Source organism: Acanthaster planci, linkage group LG01 (assembly GCF_054643075.1).
Source record: "Acanthaster planci isolate LZ-2023a linkage group LG01, COTS_SCS, whole genome shotgun sequence".
Classification (NCBI taxonomy): Eukaryota; Metazoa; Echinodermata; class Asteroidea; order Valvatida; family Acanthasteridae; genus Acanthaster; species Acanthaster planci.
In genome coordinates, this window is record NC_141777.1 from 6,652,901 (window position 1) to 6,670,042 (window position 17,142).

General features: G+C 40.3%; 1 protein-coding gene across 13 annotated transcripts in view; it reads left to right on the forward strand.

The window, feature by feature from the left end:
* Nucleotides 1-17,142, forward strand: part of LOC110988624 (vitamin D3 receptor B-like) — a 233,606-nt gene that overhangs the window by 80,332 nt on the left and 136,132 nt on the right. Inside the window, exon 1 of one of the 13 annotated variants that reach the window (XM_087143319.1) lies at nucleotides 12,058-14,736. The exons of 11 other annotated variants lie outside the window; for them this stretch is intronic. In XM_087143319.1, the coding sequence (XP_086999445.1) occupies nucleotides 14,510-14,736 (227 nt within the window). In that variant the 5' untranslated portion in view covers nucleotides 12,058-14,509. Of the gene's footprint in view, nucleotides 1-12,057; nucleotides 14,737-17,142 lie in introns of those variants that run through there. One more of the 13 variants, XM_022252341.2, reaches the window with a different exon arrangement.

The following is a 17,142-nucleotide window of genomic DNA, read 5'->3' on the forward strand; positions in this document are numbered from 1 at the left end:
TCTTGTGACCCCCAGTTTTGTTGACTTACATCTTAACCCTCATCTGTACTTGGTTGTCTTTTTTCCCATTTTCTACTCATTTGCACAAAGCAAGCACGTGTTGATATGGCCGAGAATCAGACAAAGCAGGCCCCCCAGAAGTTTAAAAGTCAAATGTTTAATTTGTCCAAACGTGTGTTCACATAAGTACTTTTTGTGGAGCCTACCCTTAAGCTTTTCCATTCTTGCCTTTCTGTCTGTTCTGCACTTGTGGTTTTGCATTTGACACCTGCACTTTGCTTGTGCTAAGTGGACCATCAGCTGTCAGTAACTAGAATCTGAATTGAAAATTGTTTTCTTGTTATTAAGGTTTTCATCAGTGCTGGTGTGAGACATCTGAAAGTGTCGTGCACCGGTCAAAAACTGGTCATAACCATTGTTAAAGATCAGTCACATTGGTAATTTACAATCTCACTTTTTATGAAATTTAGTTATATTTAAAACAATCTAGCAGGTAAAAACTAAAAGATTGCTGCTGATCGCAACAGCACGGGTTCAAGTTCTCCTTCTTATCAAGCAAGATTAAAACGAAGTCATCATGAGTATCCAAAAGAAGCTTGTTTTTTATGACATCACACTACGGCTCTGCAGTTATACCACTGTTTCAAGATTTCATTAGAATATGCCTGGTGTGTGTGAGAACTTGACTGTGAATTAAAAGAGCTTGGACAATGAGAGTGACTTGGAATTGCTTTTACATCTACCATGTTGGTCAGACAAGGTCATATGATTGTATGATTAAGTTGAATTGTCCCAATTTGAAGTAAGGTCCTGATGAATTTCATGCACATGGTGGTGATCATTTGCCAAGAATGACGTCTAACTTACTTTGCCCGTCTTTTCTCTGTTCTTGTTCTATAAAGCCCTCTATTACGGCCGCAAGGTCAAGAAACTGGGGGGGGGGCGGGAGCCATATTGTGATTTGATTGTGTCATAATACGGCTATTGTTCCCTCAGAGTTTGTTTGCTGCCCTCGTCGACATTTTTTTTTAACTCTGAGCATTCTCGCAGTGGAACTGAACTCCCAAAATGACAATTTTTTTATAAATCTAAAGAGAAGCTGCCACGTTAGTCATGATATGAGTAACAATGACCGATTCCCTGTTAAATAACCATTTTACGTCAAAGCAGTGGTAAAGTGCGTTGTTGTTTGCATCATTCAAAAGCTGTGTGGAATATCCACCTTTGAGACCTCTGTGTAGAAAGGGTCTTTTCAAAATGCTTGGAAATGTCCATTTCTTTTGATTTCATCCGTATATTTTTCAATTTTTCATCCATAACTTAGGATGTGTTTCACATTTATGTAAGCATTGTGCTGAGTTATATGTAGGAGTTGGAATTCTGCCAAGCAAAAGTTAACATCAGGTCACCAGCAAGGTCACCAGTTAAGAGAGATTAATAGTGTCAAAGGGTTGAAAGGTCCTTTGTCACAGCTCCTTTGAAGAGCTTGTGACATTGCTTGAGAGTGGTTGGCTTGTGAAGTTGTGATTGCATTTTCATTCACTTGTGGTGATTTGATTTCAACTCTGGGTACTCTTGGTGTTTAAAAAACAGACCAGTGGTATATGCATTGCAAATTGAGACACATTTAACTGGCCTTAAGCACTGGTAGCTTCTGAGTTGAAATGCTTATGTTCATTCGGTAACCAATAAAAGTCGCCGGAAAAAGTTACAGAAGTTTGTGACTTAGTGCTTCACCTGTACTGTCCTGCTCGTATGTGTATCTACTCACCTTAGAAAATTTCGTTGTACATGTAAATGGAATCCCAGTCATCATACAGGGACAGTCATGCGTGGTTTTACTGGTGTTTCTTTTTCAATTTTCTGAATCCATCGAGTTTGCTTTGAAAACTGTGTCTGAAGATTGGAGTTATGTGAAATATCCAGCCCCTTTAACAGGGATGGCATTGAGTGAGCAAGCCTGTGAGTTGAGGCTTTTGTACACATTGTTGACCTGATGAGGACTGCAGTGTTTACCCTTCAGCTTATCTGACATCCCTCAAGGTCAGACAGTGTTGTCATTCATGGGGAATATATCTCCCTGAAAGAGGGGATCTGATGTCAGAGGCTTATCCCAGCAGGCTGTCATGCTGACTGGCTGGCACACTGTCTGGCTCCAGAATGATAATCCTCTAGGTAGGTTTTTAGAGGTCTTACCCTGGGCAGTGTTGGGGGGGGGGGTGTTGGCCAATGTGACCCATCACAGGCCCAGCTTAGTAGTAAGTGTCAACTTCCAACATAAAAAATTCCTGTGCTGAGATCAAGGACTTTGGTGTTTACGTTTGCGATTAAAGCACTTCCATTCTGCTGGGTTTCGTTAAATCCTTTCTGATTGTGTAGGATACCCACAGAGCTGCAGACAGCATTGCCCACCCTTTTAGATTTCATCATTGTGTGACTTTTGAAAAGTTGCATACACATATATGTAAAACGATAAGTTTGGGTTTTTATCCCATCATTGGAAGGCAAATTATTGTTGTATTGAAACATTTCATAGTATGTATTTGATCTGTTGTACATGGGATCCAGTTTAACTCACGACATGTACACAAGTTGAAAAGCAATTTATGGCTCCATCAGGATTTAGTAAAATGGTTTCATTTCAACCTTTTTTTTAACATCTATTACCCTGCTTGATTGTACAACCTGAGAGAACATGTGGACCAGTTAGGTAAAAAACTATGTGAATTTTGTTTTCCAACATTTTAAACGACAATGATCAAAATGGTGTGAGAATGACTAGCCAATCTGAACATGTGAGAATTGTTTTATTTTTCTAATGAGTTTTGTGAGAAAAAAGGTGGAAAAGAATACAGCAAATCCAAGACATGAAGTGCAGTAGGATTGAGATTGGGAAGAATTGGTCTTGATATTTGTGGGTCTTGTAATCATTGAAGATTGTGAAACCAAATCCAGTTGAATTAGCTTTTACAATGTACAATTTACTCTGTAGGAGACATTCAATAGGTAATCTGAAATTGAAACGAAATGCTTCTGAAAACTGTAAGTTTTGAATGTCATCAGTGAGAGGGGACTCATATCGGCATTTGATAAAAAGACTAGGACCTTCTCCAAGGGAGAGAGAACAGTATCAAATTGTTCCTGTCAAAATGAGGAACTTGAGCCTCTATTTAAGCCAGTCCTTGATACGAAGAAGGGTTGGGGAGAGAAAAGAAAGGTACTCCAATAGAATATAAAATTGGGTCACGTTTTCTGTGGTGAGACAAAAAAGCGATGTTTGTCAAGGTTTTTTCAGTCGGGGAGAGAGTCAGCAGCTCTAATCTGTTGTCAGTGTAAATAGTCCGCACAGCGAGTTGTCCCTAGCGGGAAAGCTAATGCAGCATGCTGGGTCCAAACCTTGACCTTTAGGCGGAGCTGTATGCGCTTCTACTGGCTGAGTTATACCTGCTGAGTATTGATCTGGGGATCGTTTTTGCCCCTCATCGATACCTGGCTGCTTACTGCTCCATCAGTCTCTATCTCTAGGTACCAGAAGATGTCATTGCAGTGTCTCAATAAAGTTTCTCTCTTGCTGGGACCATCTCTCTTTTTTTGTAGTCGTTGATACAGAGGTATGCCTTGCGGGTCAACATAAACAACGTAATTATATTCCATCTCATGCTTTTTGGCTGCAAACAGCGAAACAGCATACATGTAGCTATCTGCAGTCAGCTAGAACAGAGCAGTGATTTCAATTTCAATCTGATCATCTACCAAAGAGCATCTTGTGTGTCTGAGAGAGGGTTGTATTTCTACGCTTTCTGTGGCAACATTCAAGGCAAATTGATACAGAGGTTGTTCTGTGTCGTGCATTCATTTTATGTTTAAACTTTATTTGTTAACTTTAGATTCTGAACTCATACCAACACGTACATGTTGATACGTTAATGGAACATTGTCTAAACTTACATGTTAGCAACCACACCAGTATATTGCATGTACATTACGCATGTAGCTGGGACAGAATCGAAAATGCTTCGTTTGTATAGGTACCGGTATTTACTAAACTCCATCCAACTATTATGTACTTGATCACCTTTTAGAGTTGTAGGGAAAATCAATTTGTTGGTGGAGTTGACTTGAGGGTGGTCGTAGTAATTGAACCATTAATAAATCAATGCTTGTGACAACTATCGATAAGTGGAACCACTCAACTCAGCGGTACCAGTACCACCCCCCCCCCTCCTTCATTTGTGGCAGTCTTTTAATAAAGATGCTAGTTCTCTCTCTGTCTTTTTTATCTAATTGGTCCAGGGGCGGGTTGCTCCTTTGGCCCCAGCCAAGGTTATGATGTGCGGGATGACAACATAACGGATTATTACCCGAGCCTGTGGTTATTGCATTATAGTACCTCATCCACTGAGGCAGTCGGCCGTGCCATGATTGAATGGAGTGAATAAATGGAATTGGAACTAAGGATGGGTGGACGGGTAAAGCCCCCCTTGCGCACTCACACACATACACACTGGCAGGGGCCCTCGGCTGATTGTCTGGGCAACAAAATGCGGCCGGTCGAGTTTCAATAGGGACTGCTGGGCCCTAGTCTTTCATTAAGTGATACTGATCCAATTAGGCCAAGAGACTGTAAGAGTAGCCAACCCAGGGAAACTAGAATACTTTGCATATTGTTGTGCAGTCCAGTGGGGGGAAGTTATGGGTTTTTATCGTTTTAATGGAATTGTTGGATTTGGTCATAGATCTGATGGGGACACAGCTACCGTAGATTAACAGGATTTCAAAGTCGATGAATTTTTGTAAATTTATTTTCCTTTGAGACATTTATGTTCATCTGAGTGTATGGTAATAGGATGTGGAATTTGAGGTAATGACATTTTGTCCAAATCTTGTTACCAAGTTGAATGTCATGGTCATAGTTTGTTGTAAAGTAAGAAATTGCTATTTACCATCTTTGGAAGCTTGACTTTCCAGATGGAGCCATTTAGTTCAAGAGTTTTATCTTGTCATTTAATTTTGGAATTAAAAAGTGTTTTCTATCAGACAACACATTCTGGCCCTTACAAGTCTTTTCTCTTTGTAACTTGAACTTCTCATCTTCTCCAAACAACAGAGAAGATAATTTACTCAATTTACGGTATCTGTTAATTAAAACCAATGGTTTAATTACCAGTAATGATACCATGTTGTGTGAAGAATACAAATAATCTATGTTGTATTGTAAACATTTATTGTTTTACCAGCAAAGTAGACTACGCTTTCAGAGTATACAGGAGACGGTGCTTTCAGGATACAATAGAGTGTCATTCCTATATTCTTTTGTTATATATGCTTTAGAGTCTTATGAATTTTCCAGATTTCAAAACTGAAGGAGACTGTGGCAATTTGTTTTGGTTGAACTTGTGATTTTCAGTTGATTCAAAGGAAAAAGGGACTTCAGTTATCATGTCTATGTATTTGGTTGATTCCATTAATCTTGGATGAACCCACAAAAGTGTCCTAAATTCTGGAGATTTTGTTGATTGGACTCAAAAAGCAGTACTTGGTATGAAAAGCTGTGGGTGTGATGCCAGTCATATGAGTTGGCATAATGCAACCTGAACTACAACATCACTGTATGGAATGGGTTGTCATCAAATCAGACTAGACAGATTAGGAGATGCCTATACTGAGAGAGATCTGAGATCAAATCCACTCACTGTCCTCTTGTCCATGTCCCACCCTTTCATGTTCTGTGTTTTTTTTTGGGGGGGGGAGGGACCTTCCCTTCCCCTTGTGTTTTCCATTCAGCTCTGCTTGTTTATGTACATGCACATACTGCATGTCCAGTGCTGTAACCCAGTCATTTGTCTTTCAGTTTCTGACGAAGAACTTGCCGAGTCTGAAATGTCAGGACGCGCTATTTTTGATTGAATCTGAAAAGAATTCACAAGTGTTGGGGAAGTTGTCAACTTCAAAGGACACTTTGAATTGGATTTGAAAGTCATGAAAACTGGTGAAAGAAATGTTTGTAGTGGGCAAATGTGGTGCAGTTGATGTTGAGATTCATTGAGGTGAGATATTGTTTGGTGGTAGTGATTCAATTTCAGCAACATGCTGTGGACGTTTTCATGATAATCAACGCAGTGCAAACATGTTGGAGGGTTTCCCATGTGCCTTATTCCTGCATGAAACGCTTCACAGCTTGAAGAATTTTAATTTAACACTGCACTGACTTCACCTGTTAAGAGCTGGCTTATCGCATTTCTTGAAGCAAGTGCACAACATGTACATGTAAGCCTTAGATGGAGATCACAGTTGTCTGATGGTGCAATTTGAACCCTTAGAGGATGGCTTTAGAAGACCAAGTAGTGTCTCCTCTACAAGGGCTTCAATCCGTTTTGAAAAGTGGGGGGGGGAGACATAGCCCTGATCAGAACAAATGTAAGAATGAAGCCCTAAACGGCCTGGGGTCCGGGGCCTGCTCAAGGGCCCAGGAAAAAATGTTCAAGTCTAGATGCTCTGTGGTGTGATCTGAGACAATTTCTGGCTGCTTGGGCTAGTTTTTTAAAACATGATCACAGAATTGGGATGGGAACCTCTCGAAGTCCACTGGGCTATATCAAGACTCATGCTTCTGTATAAATCAATTTACCACATTGCTGTCATTGATTCATTTATAAATATGCAAAGAACCATGACAAAATGGAATCTCCTCCTACTGAGTATATGCCAAGCTACATGTACATGTATCTCTGTTCATGCATTTAGGGTAGGATGTAACAACATGGATATTTGTCTAGATTCATTAAGGGGGCCCACTAGCCCCCTTCACTAACCTCCATGCAGAGATTGTTTAAAACCCTGATAATGGCATCTGAAACGAGTGGGTGATTTTTGGAGATGATTTTTGCCGATGAACATATTGGTACAAGTCCTTGTCTGTTGTTTAGGTCACTTGTTCAAAATGACACAAACAGCAGAAAACGACTCCTACAAGTATGTTTTCCAGCACCAGTCATCTCAAAAGCTGCCAATTTGGGCACTGTCATGCCATTTACTGGTAGAGCAATTCTCTAGCATCCACACGCAGAGGAGAAATGAGTAAAGTCTCTACTCATGATCTCGGGGTCAGTGTTGTTGTTTTTTCACAGTTCCCTGGAATTACGAAAGCAAGAACAGTCAGAGTGCTGTTCTGATTTGTCTTTCTTAGTCTTAGTGTTGTACATGTACAACTGTACATGTAGTTGAGTCCATCCCAAGTCCCTGCAAGTCCATCCTAAGTCCTGCAAGTCCACCCTAAGTCATTCGCTCTTAAGCCAGGTCACAATCTATTCAAATGACATGTGACAAAAGCATTCCTTTTGCTATTTATAACTGTTCCTTTGAAAGAACTTGTGACTGGACTTGAAAAAGGACTTGTACTATGACCCCCACTGGATGTGGTGCCAGTCTAACTCCTCACCTATGGTACCGGTATGTATTACTGGTACCCATTTCTATTTGTAGTAGTTAGGTTTGTAGCTTCTGATCATAGGGTTGGGGGTTCCAATCCAGCTGGTGGCAGCATGTTGTGATCCTGGGCAAGTCCCTTTACCCCTATGTGCCTCTCTCCACCCAGGAGTAAATGGGTACCTGTGAGGGCAGACGTGGTTATGTTTAGCCGTTTGCACCAAAATGGCAGCATCAGGCTAGTATACTCCCAGAGAGCTGAGATGGTTTCAGGAATGTTCAGATGATTTGAGCCCAATGTGCAGGGATAATGATAATAAGTGCAAGAGACACTCCGTAATATGCATTTTATAAGAACTGAGAATTATTATTTTTATTAAATTAGTTGAATGTGATGGGTTGGAGATTTTGAAAACAAAGTCAGGACTCGGATGAAAGGAAAGTTGATATGGCAAAATGAGCGTTTCGCAAAATCTAAATGGTGAAAATTAATCGTAAATGCAAAACTGAGATGATGAAATTGGCGTAAGTAGTAAAAGTGTGAAGCAGTGTGTTACAAAATTATTCCCCAATCAACTATGATATTACTAGTGTCTTTCAAGCCTAAAATTATTTACTTAACCTAAATTTAAATGAGACAAAATCTCTTTGTTTTTTAGAAGTATGCAAATGAATCTCTGGCTTTGTTCCTGATTTATGCTCCTTTGTTGAGAGAAATGTGTGGAATAAACATGGCTGTACCTGGGGTGTAGTTCATGACATTCATGTAGCTCTGAAGTTTTGACCATCTGATTGCAAATCACAAACCTACTTAAGTCCTAGCCATGTTTTGTCTTATATGAATTTGTAGGCTTAGGACTTCACGCCTCACCTGTTGTAGAAAAGCAGCAGTTAAATCATAGCAAACCAAACGTGCATGAGGTCTACATGTGTAGTGGTACATTACATGCATGCAATACATGTGCAGTATTGGTACATGTAGATATGTACATACGTGGATAATTGCATGATTCCCGTTGGCTTTCTCTGGAAACAAAATGCAATAAAACTTTTTGGTGATGTTGGCATCTAAAAAGACCATGTTGCAACGTTCCTTGTTTTCCTTTGTCTAGTCACGTTACCCTGATGGTTAGAAAATTGCCATGGGCTGTTATATTTGACATTGTTGGAAGGAACGCACCAAGCTGTTCGTGAACAAAGATGGTGATTCACGTTGATGTTCACAATGAGAGGGCGGTGTCAGCCCCCCAAGGTAATGTGACAAGGGCATTGACCTCTCACTCATTAATCAGATATTATACCCTGCTGGCTTGCTGTCATTTTTTTATTTGCCCTGATAATGGCATTTTTTTCAAACTACAGCACTCCACCTGTATCATCAAACATGCTTCAGGTTAACACTGGACATGGGCCATGCTTGAATTGACATCCATGTAGCTATTGTCAACTGAGGGCGGTATACACACTGCTTTCAAAGTGTCAGTGTTTGATAACTCTTATACAACTTCAGTCAGCACTGAAATGGTATGCTTTGATTTGCTGTGAATTCACTGTTGACACCACATTGTTGTCAACTTGGTCATAATCTGTAATTCGTAACCTCTTTTCAGTTTTAATCAGTAGCCACCATCCACAGAGACAATTCCTTTCCAATGCTGTTCTACCCAACGATAATTAAATATTAAGTAGTGATTTTTATCACTTCAGCTGCTTTTGAAATATAAGATCATCCTTCCCACTCTGTGTCATCACTGCTGTGTCTCACCTAGGGTTGTTGAAGTCCATCCTTCCTTAAGATGATCCAATTTGTTTTGGGTTGGTAACCAGGCAAGTCCTTTGGCTCCTGTGACCTACATGTGCATGCTTGTTGCACCTGTGATTCCCAAACGGGCTACCAGCCTCTCAATTCCTGTTGCTGTTCCTGTTTGCTGCAACACACGTTCTGTGCACTGGTTATTTTTCTTCAGGCTGTTGGAAAATAGAGGTTAAGTTCATCTCAGTTTCTTAGTTTGATGACCTCTGAATAATTAGGCCGGCAGCAGTTCACTAGTTCATGCAGCAAACAGTGCAATCTGTGGTAAACACACTTTTTAGAAAATGATAGCTCACCTTTCAGCTTAGTTTTGGAATGGAAATTAAATTAATTTCATTGAAAATATGCAAGGAAATGCCAGAAAGGGGAGTTTACTATAGAGAGATACCTGACAAAACTGTGTAGAAGGGGAAGATTTTTAGTTTATTCTTAACCAAAGTAATGGTCGTTCAGAAATGACTTTCCCTCATTGAACCCTACCCAAGATGAACCCTGAATCCATTACTATAATAAATCCCCCTTGCCTGATCAGGCCCACACAGTTTCCACTCTCCTGTGCAGTATACACGTACATATATGCATTGTACACATATTTGGGCATTGTCTGTTGGTTTCAAGACCTTTTACTGTTAAATTTACACATATGTCAAGTCACCGTGCTAGAAACTGTACCAATTTGCCCCAGGAATATCAAGCATGTTACTGGTAATATACATGTATCCACTTAAACTAGTTTCAGACACAAGCTGAAAAACTAGGGTCCTTGGTTATAGGCGGCAGTCGTCTGTCACCTGGGTCATATGCGATCACGAAGCAAGCTTTCTCACACAATGCGGTACACCAAAACACCAATGTCCCCCATTTCATGGGTTTACGTAAGATGCGGTCAAGGGTCATGATTGTTTATGGGTGCATTCCACCAAATCATTGTATTTCTGCGCGTGAGCTCATTAATATTTTGTGATCTGAAGGAATAAGGCAGGCCATAATCAGGAGGCATCATAGAAATATTTCTATAAATCCCGAATTTAGGACTGATATTTTCCAGTTCGGGGTATTTCTTTCACAAACAGCCCCAAATTGCGGGCCTTTGTCGGATAGAAATTGAAATAAAAAGTGATCTTCTGGCCATAATCTTGAATTTCCAGTGAAAATAAAACGGAGGCCAACCTCTTCACAAGAGTCAACAGGCGACGTGATTTCGGTCTGATTTTGCAGTTTTCAATGGGTGCGTATTTGGTGTAGTGCAACCCTATTTGCTGTTTCACTGGTACTGTGTGCAAAAACTGTCTGCAGTAGGTTCATATGTAGGTTACCACCGAGATTCCCAGTGTGCGATATGTACATGTACACTGTACGTAGGCCCTGACGTGTGCTATGTATGTCTGGCATCGAAAGGAGGGATTTTCACTACTTATCTTTGATTTTGAGGGACAGAAGAACCATTTATAAGCATTATCTCCTCGAACGTAGCCATCTTTATTATTGCAAACACGCAATGCGCATGCGGAGTGCTCCTGCTAAAACCAGGGTCCGTGGCTATTAACACCGCACACATTTAACACACACGATCTCTGCGATTTTGACAAGGGTGCGAAAGTTTGGAGGAGGTCTGGACCTCGGAGATCAAAAACAAAGGACCTTAGCAATTTTGTGTGCAAGGATCACATTCACACATCACAAATTTGCGATTTCATGACATGGATGCGATTTTATCGCACAGGACATCGGCGATTTCGTCTAGTGTGAAACAGCCTTTAGCTTATTTTAGCTTATATTAGCTTAGAGATATTGGTGTAGTTTTTATTGCTATCCTTGACTGTCGAGACAGTACGCAGACTATACTCAGCCCAACCTCTCTTTCTACACCTTCCTAAAACTTTAAACATAACTATCCAAGACATGATCTTCTGAAGTCTAAGCTTTCGTGAAAAACTTATAATAACCCACAAATACATGCATAGATATCCCAAAACAGTCTGAAGAAAATTGATTATGGTAAAAAAAATTGGTTTTCTAAACAGAGATGCCATATCTTTCTTGAAAAAATGAGTCAATGACTTTTTTTAAGGACTCACTTCATCGAAATGTTACTTAACATAGAGGATAAGGTCTGAAACCATGTAAAATTTAACCCAGCACAATTTTCTTCTTCAAACAAAAGTAACCTTTCTTTTGGCTGTGGCTGATGAAGTTGAATTACTCAATTGGAGTCTGTCTGTCCCCAGGGTGATGCTCGATTAACTTTTTCCCGTCATGCTGTCATTTTTTGGCCATCTGCCTTTTTGATGGATTGAAACTCCTCAGCCCTTCTGCAGCCGTGATATATTGCAAGAGACTGCTTTCCTCGTTAATTACAGTTGACAAGACAGATGAAATTGCAGGCTGGAAATTCTAGATGTTTCCAAGTTGCAGTAGGTCAATGGCTTTGGTTTTTTGTGTTTTTCTTTCCACTGCATGTAGCCAAGTCTTCTCTGTAGCTTTTGTTACTATCACAAACCTTTGAACTGAAAGAGGGTAATTCCATTGCAAAACAAAGAGTGTAACCTGACTATTACACCTATTGTTATGGTGACACAGTTGCCCAAGGCCATGCTGTCCTGAAACTAGGTCACCAAACCTTCATGCTTCTTTTCCCCCTTCAAGTGCAAAGAAAAAAAGCCCCCTCTTTGCTGCAGCAGTGGTATGGCCCTGTTTAATGTCATTTCCAGCCTGCAGCATGTAGCCTCATAAATATGCAAATCAGTCATGCTGGAGTGGCTACATTAAGCCCGGGGGAGGGTTCAAGAGTTGGGGAAAGGCAGCAACACACGCACAGACACAGAGACTCTCTCCCCTCACGCATAGGGTTGGAGCGCACACACAGCCACACGTGAGGGTCCTGATCAACCCAGTGCGGCTGACCTGAATTGAACTTGGGAAATTTAGGCCACAGTCATTATGCATTACCTGTGAGCTGTAATTGGTTTTGACAATAATAAACAGCAATGGCTGGCTATTGGGTGGATCCTGACTGTGTGCTGTGTGACGTGCTAGCCTGCCAGCTGAATGCAAGTACAGTCAGTGGAATGGCCTTTAGGGTCCAGGGCTAGTTCAGAAGGACTGTATTACTTGGTGTGATGAGTGGAGTTTATGTCTCAGTCGTAAGTCTATCATCCGTTGGTTGTTAAGATCTCATGCAGAGCATTGTGCATTGGGCAACTCCAAAGCTGGCCCAGCCTTTGAATGATAACAGGTGCCTGGCTAATGTGAAGCTAATGTGGAACAGGGATACTAGTCCTAACTCAGACTTTAAAGAAGTCCCACTTGCATGTTGCGTCACATTAAAGCGTGTTAATGTATGCTGATGTCAATGAACTTGTCGCATAGTTTGAATCCTGTACTCAGTAAATGAGCTCATGTGGGTCAGTGGTTGATGCTGTATATAGGTGTACAGGAGTTGTTCTGTTTTTCAAGCTTAGCTCCATGTATGAACTGTTGCACCTGTTATTTGACCAGGAGCCTCTATGAAATAGCCTTGTTAAAACGGATACTGGACAAGTAACACAACAACTGGCCCTAAAATCTTGGAGTGAAGAGGTTTCCAGAAAACTTTTTGACCAGTGGAAGGAGTCATCAGTACCACCTGTACACCTCAGCACTTCAATTTCTTCAGTATCCCATTCAGCAAAGCCAGCATTGTTTTAGCGGCAAAGTGACTCCGGAAGGAAAATTATGACAACTGAGTAAGATTTCGCCAAGCAACAGCAACCCGCGCCCAACCCCCAACTATGACAACTTTTACCACCACCCAACCAATCTGGAACTGAATTGTCAGTGGGAATCTCAGCCCTCAAGCACGCCCTAGAACCAGGAAGATCTTTTTTCCCTAGTATGCTCCCCTGATCTCCAATCCCTGTTCAAGGTTTTTGCCTTTTTTTCCCCCACGACCTGCCAGAGCCTCTGACACAAAAGCCAGTGAGAATTGTACAGCGAAGCTGGGACTGTATGTGGCTGGTGTAGAGGCTGCATGTTGTGTATGGATTCCCATTGGAGCAGTACTGGCCGTGTGTTGCATGCACAGGCGATATTTGTATTGTGTTTTTTCCCCCCACTCTCTCTCTCTCTTGCTTTCTGTCTAACCCTTCTCAACCACAGGTTGGTCATGTGGCCACAGGCGGTCGGCTGGTCGGCCCAGTTTGCTGTACTGACATAGACTCCTTGGGGCTTACCTTTGTGTATTCATTCAGTGTGTGTGTATGCGTGTGTACATGTACATGGACGTATAGTTTCAACTGGAAGTGTTGTCATAATTCCTCGGTGTGTGCATCGTCACAGGGGCACGTGTGTACACAGCGCATTGTACGCCTGGGACGTCCTGGTGTCTATTCCTGGAGATTCTCTGTTGGGACTTTGGTGTGTCATTCTACGAGACTGTCACAAGTTCACTGTCGCAATCGTCTGACTGTAAGATCAAGGAAAAGCCGTTACTGTGTTGACAGTGTCATTGGAGTTGCTTTGTGGTGTATTCACTTGTTCATTTTGTGTGTCATGCTGATTTTAATGACATCTAATTGACACTGAAAGTGACATTTTCAAATGATGACCTCTTTCGGGGTAAAGAGAAGAAGTAACTACCTGCCATGCCTATTAGTTGACCTGTGTTTTTTGTCTGGACAATTTGGCAAACTAATTGCTGGAGACTTTCTATAAGACCTTGAAGCACAGCTGGAGAAATAATCCTCTGCCATTTAAATTATTTCTCCGTTGGCCTTGAGTTAACACTGAGTGCTGTGAACGTACATGTAGTATCATAAACATTTCTGTCAACTAATGCCAAAACCACATTACTTCCTCTGCCTTCTCTTCATGACTTCATCCTGTGCGACTGCATGCACTGGTCATCACAGTGGGTCCAACACGTTCTACACACAGAGGAGTATTATGTGTTGAACCTGTGCTGTTAAAACCCAGCTCCTTCGTGAAACCTGATTCTCCTTGATGTACTCCAATCCTTTTGCCTTTTGCCTGTGGGATAACGAAAATAACTGTGGAATCTTTCAAATTGTTGGCATCTTCAGTGAGAGCAGGCTACGTGGTTTCTGCAGGTCATCTTCTGTTTCAACTTGTCACATGGCTTGAACCTTCAAGGAAAAGCAGCCCAGTAAAGGTTTAGGAGAGGTTGCATTCAGCAGTTCATCGGTTAAATTAAGGGACTTGGCTACATGTAAGGGATGAGAAATTGGTGAAAACTTTTGAGGTTTCAAAGCAGCCAGCCGAGCATTTCTGTACATGCACTTCCCTTACGCAAAGACGCATTTCTGCTTCGCCCACACGGATTGTTACTGGAGACCCCCGGGTCTTGTCCCCCATCTCGTCTTGATGTATGAAGCATCTACCCCAACGAGGGCCGCCATGCCAATTGACGCCAGTCCAGTGTTATCCACACGCTCGTCTCAGGACAGCGAATACCCATCTCTGGATTCAGAAGGTACACCACCACCACCTAAACGATCAAGGTAAGAATTGTCATACCTGTTTTTTTGGTTATGTCATACCTTTCATAAAATAGAATTCATAAAATTGACCAGTCTTCCTGTATACATGTACTGTATGTAGTGTACCATACATGTACGTGTCACTTCCTTCATTTCTTATTAAAATGTAAGTAAGTGATCATTCATGAAATTGCAATGTCATAAACAGCTACAGGTAAAATCATTAGAGTTTCATGAATCTGAACGTGATGTAAAATGTGATGTAGAGATTTCAAGAAGGGACTAACATGGAATAGAGTGAACTTCTATGATGGACAGTACATGGATGTGATACATGAATATTCCTTGTTGCAGAAATTCTTGATGTTAAAAATCTTGCTTCAGGATTGTGAAGTAAGTCCAACCACCAAAATTCATAAGGAGAAATTAAATAACAGTGACTGAAGAATACACAATACATGTAGTACTATTATTTTTGTAAAAAAAAAAATGATTCCCATTTTTAAACATTTGCTTAAATTTAGTTAATGCTCCAGAAAACACCTGCTCCGTACATGTAAAAAAGTAGCTGTCCAACAATCCCTCACTTTTAAGTGAGGGATTATTAAACATCTACTTTTCCAACTGCTTCCAAACTGCTTCCATAGATGTTCACTTCAGAAAATACAATATTTTGTTCTTTTAGATGTGAATAAAAAAGACCTGTGCATTTATACCAGGTGTATGGTATTTACATGTATATGTGCACTTTAGGCCTATAAAATTATACCTTTCCTATGGAAGAATGAATCACCAACAAGATAAACTCATAATTCATATTCCCCACACATTTTTTTCATCACTGTTTTGTTACACTCTTAGACTTACATGTACATGTAGATGTATATCTTTTACAGCCATTAAGTTTCTGGTACTTGTGTGGTGTGACATGTAATTTGAATTAAATTTTGATTAAAATTTCAATAATAACGCCATGCTGGTTTTATGTGTGTGGGGGTGTGAGACTTGATATGGCACTAAACAGAAATATGGATGATGTTTTCAAATGTTCTGCCAAGTTAAGATTGCCATTTTTGTCTAGTCATTTACAAACTAGAAAATGAATTATAGAAAATTTTAGATGGACCACAGAATGGGTTGTCTTCACTAGATACATGTATTTTTATTGTGTGCTGTTTCTTACATAAAATTTTTTTTGATGTGGGGAAAGATACCATTACATTTGGCATGCATTTACAAGATGTACATGTACAAGAAGAAATTTTTTTGGAACATTGGTTGAGGCATTCTGTATACCCTTACATTGCTTGACTTTACTGTCACTCAGAGTCATTGTTACTTTGCTCTTTTCATAGTGGAATTTACCCCCAATGCACTTTTAGAATTATCATTTATATTTCCACTGAATTCCAGGCTTTATACAAGGGATGTAATTATGTGTATATTGTCAATGAAAAATCTGTTCTCATCCATAGCATATAAGTACATATACATTGTAGTTTGTAGGAAATGACATTATGCTGTCGGCTGTTCAGAAGCCACGTCTTTTCATGCTCGATCGGTAGACAAGGTTTGTATTTAGATTTCTGGTCAGCTGAAATGGCAGAAAATTCTTGTATTGTTGGGCCTCAGAGAAAAATAAGCAGCAAGGATGACTGGATAATTTGTTTCCATTATGCTCAGTTACATACATGCAGTGGCATCTCTCGTGTCTTACATGCATGATTGTTTAAGTTAAAAAATACTGCTCATTCTAAGGTTCTTGAACAAAAATTGTTTTGTTTTTATTATTTTGATAAGTCTTTGGACATAGGAAAAATGCTTAAATAATGTCAATTTTCCATTCCATGTATTGTTTTAGTTGTCCTTTGTTATTCATCCAGTGAGAAATGCCATCCTTGGGCTTGACTTGGTTTGCTGAAAAGTTGTTTCAGGACAAAGATACAGTACGCACATGCCTTAATTATTTCTGTTTTAACTGGCAAGAACAAACTTGTTCAGGTACGGTAATGTTCGGCTATCATCAGAATTTAAGTTCAGGGTTCGATGCCCAATAAAATTACGTTATTTAGAAAGGTTGCTAGTTTGCTATGAAAATGTTGTATTTACATGCACATTTAACTGAAATTCTATGAGGACAGTTTTCATCAGACTATTTTTCCCTTTCTTTTATCAAACTCAATTTCCATCAATATACTTGTATTTATGACAGCGTCATTGAGGGGCGAAAAATTTTCTGGCCTTGCAGTACAAATTGTTAAAACTCTCATCCAGTCAAATTCTATAGAAGGTTCAAGTGAGGAACGGAATACCGATTGTACTAACTGGCGACACCTTGCTTTTGGTAGTTTGTGGTGCATGAAACCTTTAGAATTCTTGCTTATTGTACCATTCATTGCTCACTGGTACCCCTGCACTGAGCACTGA